The sequence below is a fragment of the Wyeomyia smithii genome, chromosome 1, assembly GCF_029784165.1.
Source record: "Wyeomyia smithii strain HCP4-BCI-WySm-NY-G18 chromosome 1, ASM2978416v1, whole genome shotgun sequence".
Lineage (NCBI taxonomy): Eukaryota > Metazoa > Arthropoda > Insecta > Diptera > Culicidae > Wyeomyia > Wyeomyia smithii.
The window spans coordinates 46,301,435-46,307,434 of NC_073694.1; the positions used below are offsets into that span (position 1 = coordinate 46,301,435).

Here is a 6,000-nt window from a genome sequence, read left to right on the forward strand (position 1 = left end):
TTTGACAGGGCGAGGTACGGAGTACTATGGGGCAACGTGTACCAGAAAAAAACGCCAGTGTTACGTATGTCTTATGTATGTGGAGATACACTCGCAATGCACGAGATTTTTGAATTTACGGGCCCACAATCAAATTTATTCTATTTGTGTTACGTGACACGCAGCGCTCTTCAAAGTGGAGAGATCGATGATACTTTTCCTGCTAGAACTGACCAAACTATCTAAAAAGACATATGTGCTCTGGAAGATAGAACTAAAACTCCATCACAATGCGAAATTATCGGAAGATCAGCTCTGATGAATATTGAACATTTTAGCATAGCTCAAAATAACACGTTTGATCCTATACACAATATCCTTGAAGGTGTTGCAATGGTAGTCATCAAGAACATCAAGCCGTAAATATTCATAAGACAATCACAATTAGCCAAATCAATTTGATTATACAGCATTTCGAATATGAAATAGCTTAGTCAGCAGACAAACCATCGGCTAATTTTACTTGCGAAAAATTAAAAGCACATGGACATGCAATATCGCAGTCAGCTTCACAATGCTGGCTCCTTCTTCGGGCGTTTCCCTTTGTGTTCAACCAGGTTTCGGATTTAATGAAAACTTAAGGTGAAACCTCATTGAATCCAAAAATGGCCGACTTGAGTCACCACTTCGAATTTTCGAAAGCACAAGACTCGGAAACAGTGAATGCGTTCCCTGTGAAAATGCTATTTTATGTTTGCTGTGGTGAAGCAAACATAAAATATAATTTTAATAGGGAACGCAATGAATATTTCCGAGCATTGTGCTTTTGAAAATTCAAAGTGGAGTCTCGAAGTCGGCCATTTTTGAATTCAATGAGGTTTCACCTTATCTAATTGTGTCGGCTGTTTATTAAAAATAACTTACTATTCGTTTTCCAACAAACTAACGTTAGATGAAGTAGATGATCTAGAAGGCCAAAAACATTTTATGAGCTTTTCAAAATGTGTTTCCCAGACATTCACCCAACTAATAAATTTCATCATATTTGCCATTATCCATACATAATTCGTCAAGATGGACCAGTGGTGAATCATAGCTGTTTGCGGTTCGAAGCGAAATTTAAGGAGTACAAGTCTCAAGCAAAAACATGCAATAACTTCATAAACTTACACACTTAAAAAATTTCGCCGAATCTCGGCATTGTTTGTGCTGAGATTTGGACAGCCGAGTGCTCGGCAGCCAGCTCGGCTGAATCTCTTTTGCCGAGAATCTCGGAAAACCAATATTTGACAGATGTCATTTTATGCCGAGAATCGCGGTACACAGTTGACTGTGCTCTCGGCAAATCCAGCCGAGAAGCGGCAAACCAGTCTAACGACCTTTCGGTTATATAAGCTGAATGTTCGGCACAGTAAAGAGCCGTTTTTTCAGTGGAATCCAATCGCAGAAAATAGTTTTGCTGTGAATCAGGTAGTTTTCTTTCAAAAGATAAATTATAAGCTCGATGAGTTTTAGTAAGTAAAGAAATTTATTCATACTTAATCTTGAATACTTATCTTCATCTTGCTCGCCAGTAGGGCATTGAGCTAAACATCTAATCTAAAATTACGTCTAATGCCTATCCCTAAAACAAATAAAATATTGTATTCACACGATTTGAAACTACACTTTTTAAGTTCCAGCCACTTCCCCCCAAACTGTACTACATTTTTCTCTGCTACCGGATTGTAAACACTTGTAATTTGCACAAATATCGGCCAAACTTGTATCCGATTCCTGTTTGCTCACCCGTAACACGCATAAACTTGCACTAAGAAAAATGGCGGCAACTCGTTCATGAGAATGACAGCTGTATTGCCGAAACACGGCAACGAGTAAAATTTGTGCCGAGATACCAGTAATGTTTTGCTGACCTCGGCATCAACAGTGTTTAACGATAAATTCGGCAAAAAATAGAGACGAGATTCGTCAAGCTTAGTTTTTTGGACGAAGTCTCGGCAAAATGATCTGACAACTGTCGGCAACCGGCATTTTTTGCTGAAATACCGGTTGAATCCAAAGTTGCCGAGTGAACTCGGATGTTTTTTTGCCGAACTCTAGATCCAGTTTTAAGTGTGTAACACATAGTATTACCACATACATAAGACATACGTAACACTCAGGAAGAAATCTTCCAAAAAAGTTGGTACAAAATGAACTACTCGAAAGTACCAACCTCTGTAAAAAAACCTCTGTTTGAGTTGTTTTTGAAGGCAGTGTACCTGCGCAGCCTTGCATTTGTCTGGTTCCTACTCGAAAAATGTTGCATTGATTTTGTAAATAACTTTTTGACAGTTCCTCATGGGATTTTCTTTGGGGCTCGATAAGGCCGAGAAAAAGAAAATACATTTTGTTCATTATTTATCGAGCAGTTTGACAGGGCGAGGTACGGAGTACTATGGGGCAACGTGTACCAGAAAAAAACGTGTGAGTGTTGCGTATGTCTTATGTATGTGGTATTACCACATACATAAGACATACGTAACATTCTAGAAGAAATCTTCCAAAAAAGTTGGTACAAAATGAACTACTCGAAAGTACCTACCTCTGTAAAAAAACCTTTGAGTAGTAGTTTGAGTAGTTTATGGAGGTTGTGTACCTGCGCAGCCCTGCATTTGCCTCGTTCCCATTCGAAAAATGCAGCATTGATTTTGTAAACAACTTTTTGACCGTTTCGTAAGGGATTTTGTTGGGGGCTCGAGAAGAGCCGCTATGAAGAAAATTCATTCCGTTCATTTTCGTCGAGCAGTTCATACTGGTGTTGGTACCGGGTGATTTGGGGCAAAGAGTACCAAAAAAATCGCCAGTGTTACGTATGTCTAAGTATGTGGTATTACCACATACATAAGACATACGTAACACTGGCGTTTTTTTCTGGTACACGTTGCCCCATAGTACTCCATACCTCGCCCTGTCAAACTGCTCGATAAATAATGAACAAAATGAATTTTCTTTTTCTCGGCCTTTTCGAGCCCTCAAGAAAATCCCATAAGTAACTGTCAAAAAGTTATTCACAAAATCAATGCAGCATTTTTCGAGTAGGAACGAGACAAATGCAGGGCTGAGCAGGCACACTGCCTTCAAAAACAACTCAAACAGTGATTTTATTCAGGGTGTGGTACCATTCAAGTAGTTCATTTTGTACTAACTTTTTTGGAAGTTTTCTTCCTGAGTGTTACGTATGTCTTACGTATGTGGTAATACCACATACATAGGGGCTCCTTCTTTCTAACTAACTGACGAAGCCTTGGTATAAAAGCTTTGTTCGAACATTTCACCCCATCAGTTTAGTACACTAGCAGCAGGCAGCAGCAGCGGAAATCAACATTGATGGCAGTAGACGAAGTGGATCAGCAGCGGGCAACAGCGGCGGTGGTAGTGGTTAGCTGTAGTTCTTCCCTCTTTCAGTTCGGCTTCCTTTCGATCTGAGTTGGACCCCACCAGCGGTAATCCGATTCAGATATCGTTGGGTGAATACAACCAGAAACTGAAAGAGACTCGCACCGCCAGGTGGTTTGAGATGCTACCATCATCCAGCGTATGCATATATAGGGTGTGAACATCTGTAGCGTGTGTCCCTAATATATAAGGTGTGTGGCTTGCTATATAGCATGTGTGTATGTTTATGGCGTGTATGCATGTCTGTAGCACGTGTGGCACCGCCAGGTTTGAGAAGCCACCATCATCCAGCGTATGTCTTTGGGCTATATAAGAGACTGTTTCTCCTTAAGCAAAGCAGAGGGACGAATGACAGTTTGGGGTTAAAGTCCCTTCAAAAGAAATCAATCAATCAAACCCCATCAGTTTCATTACTAAACCGTACCGGTTACATACGGACGCTAGGTGTTAGCAGCTGAAAGGAGGAAAGACAAAATAGTACCGGTCATCTCGTGCCGGTTTCACCCGTAATACTGGTGGCTGTTAGTAGTACATGGCTACTGCAAAATACTGAAATGTCTGGAATTCTGGACGGACTAACCAGTAAATAAGAACAATCGGCAACTGGTACCTTTTGGTGCCTCGAAGTTTTGTAATAGAAGCGTTGCAATTCCCTCTACTATTTATTTTAATGGAATATAAGAATACGGTAGTCAACGGCATGCGGTCGTGTCTTGAATACCTCCCTCCTAATATTTTTCAGTTTTCGAGCATATTTTTTCGGTTTTTCGAGCAGTTTCAGACATTTTTTAAAAACATCTGGCATCGCAGCTCTGATGAAGGCAATGTTTTTGTTTACAATATTTGGCTGAGAACACCTTGATTTTTTAGAATAAAATATTTTTTTTTCTCGGCCCTTTTTGGAATGTAAAAATCGCCATGGACAATGTTAATGCAACGTTTTCAACAGTAAATCCAAAAACGCATCGTGTTTTGGAATTATTCAGTGGAATAGGAGGAATGCATTATGCTCTTCTACGTAAGCTCCTTTCCATAGTTTACTCGACCAGGTTACCATTTTTTTCTCTCAAACCAACAGGATCTGGGAAATCGTTCGAAATCGTGACAGCAATTGACATCAACCCGGTGGCCAACCAAATTTATAATCACAATTTTGGATTGCGTATGGCAAAAAACAGCAATATTCTAGGGTTGACATCGGAGGCGATTTGCCAAATGGGGGTAGATACAATTCTTATGTCCCCTCCTTGTCAGCCTTTCAGTCGCAATGGTAACTTCGGAGATGTTACCGATCACCGGGCAGATCCCTTTGTTCACATTTGTGGCATGCTGGAGGATATTCCACAGGTTGAGTTTATTTTGTTGGAAAATGTGAAAGGTTTCGAGCGGTCCAAGGCATGTGAGCTGTACAAAACGAAGCTTTCCGTTGCTGGTTTTGAGTACAGGGAGTATATATTGTCACCACATAACTTCGGTGTTCCGAATACTCGACATCGTTATTATTGTGTTGCAAAGCGGCGGGGGTCGTTGAAAACTGCGAGCTCAGAGCAACTCATAACTGAACTAGGACCCAAACACATTCAGATGACGAAAACTATAAGTGAACTAGTTGAGGAAGATTCACAACACCTAGACAAATATTTAGTAAAGGACGCTCTTCTCCAGAAGAGATTAGCTATAATGGATGTTTGCACGCCGGATTCTACCAATTCGATGTGCTTCACAAAGGCCTATACGCACTATGTGGAAGGAACGGGATCGGTGTACAGTCCTCTGGCGAGATCCCAGTTTGATACCATCTACCGGCAGCTGATAGCGAGTAACGACGAAGACGAACGTCGCTCCTTGCGGAGTCAGCTACGATTGCGTTTTTTCACTCCAAGGGAAGTCGCCAGGTTAATGTGCTTTCCGGATGATTTCGCATTCCCGGCAGTTACTACAGACCGGCAGTGCTATCGGGTACTGGGCAACAGCGTTAATGTGCTGGTCGTTAGCTCGTTGCTTGACGAGTTGGATTAAACGTCTGCTCAATTTTATTAAAATTTTGTGTTTCACTTCTTACATAAAGCGATGACGTTGCCGGTTTTATTCTTGAGTAGATAGATTTTCAATCCCCATCGTGAGCTTCTAGTCAACTTCTAAAATATCTAAAGTTCCGTATTTCAATTGAATCGGAATTTATCATAAGAGCGATTTTCTTACTGAAGCGAAAACTCAGAAACTTTTTTTTTATATCGCACGCTTAGCCTTGGGGCTAATAGCGGTCTCGATCGACTAGATCATAGTTGAGAGAATTCGTTATCGATATTGTTTTTGGCACATTTTGCATGTGTAGGATAAGTACAACGATACACCGTGCCCCAGTGCTGAGTTGAGAAAATTTCCAGCTCGAAAAGTTCCTTGACTCGATCGGGAATCGAATCCGATATCACAACCGTGTGGGAGAGCTAGCTGACCGACATCGCTAACCACAGAGCCACGGGGACCACAACTCAGAAACTTACTGAACTTTATTTCTTAACATTCCAAACCAACTTAAGCGCAAAATCGGAACTGTTTCTCTCATTAAATGCATAAAAATAG

General features: G+C 40.9%; 1 protein-coding gene across 1 annotated transcript; it reads left to right on the forward strand.

Annotated features, from left to right (window-relative positions):
- Positions 1–4,228: 4,228 nt before the first annotated feature.
- LOC129726829 (tRNA (cytosine(38)-C(5))-methyltransferase) lies at positions 4,229–5,459 on the forward strand. Its single transcript, XM_055683966.1, has 2 exons — positions 4,229–4,435; positions 4,496–5,459. Exons 1-2 carry the CDS (start codon positions 4,336–4,338, stop codon positions 5,434–5,436), a joined length of 1,041 nt encoding a protein of 346 aa, XP_055539941.1. The 5' UTR covers positions 4,229–4,335; the 3' UTR covers positions 5,437–5,459.
- The last annotated feature ends 541 nt before the right edge of the window (positions 5,460–6,000 follow it).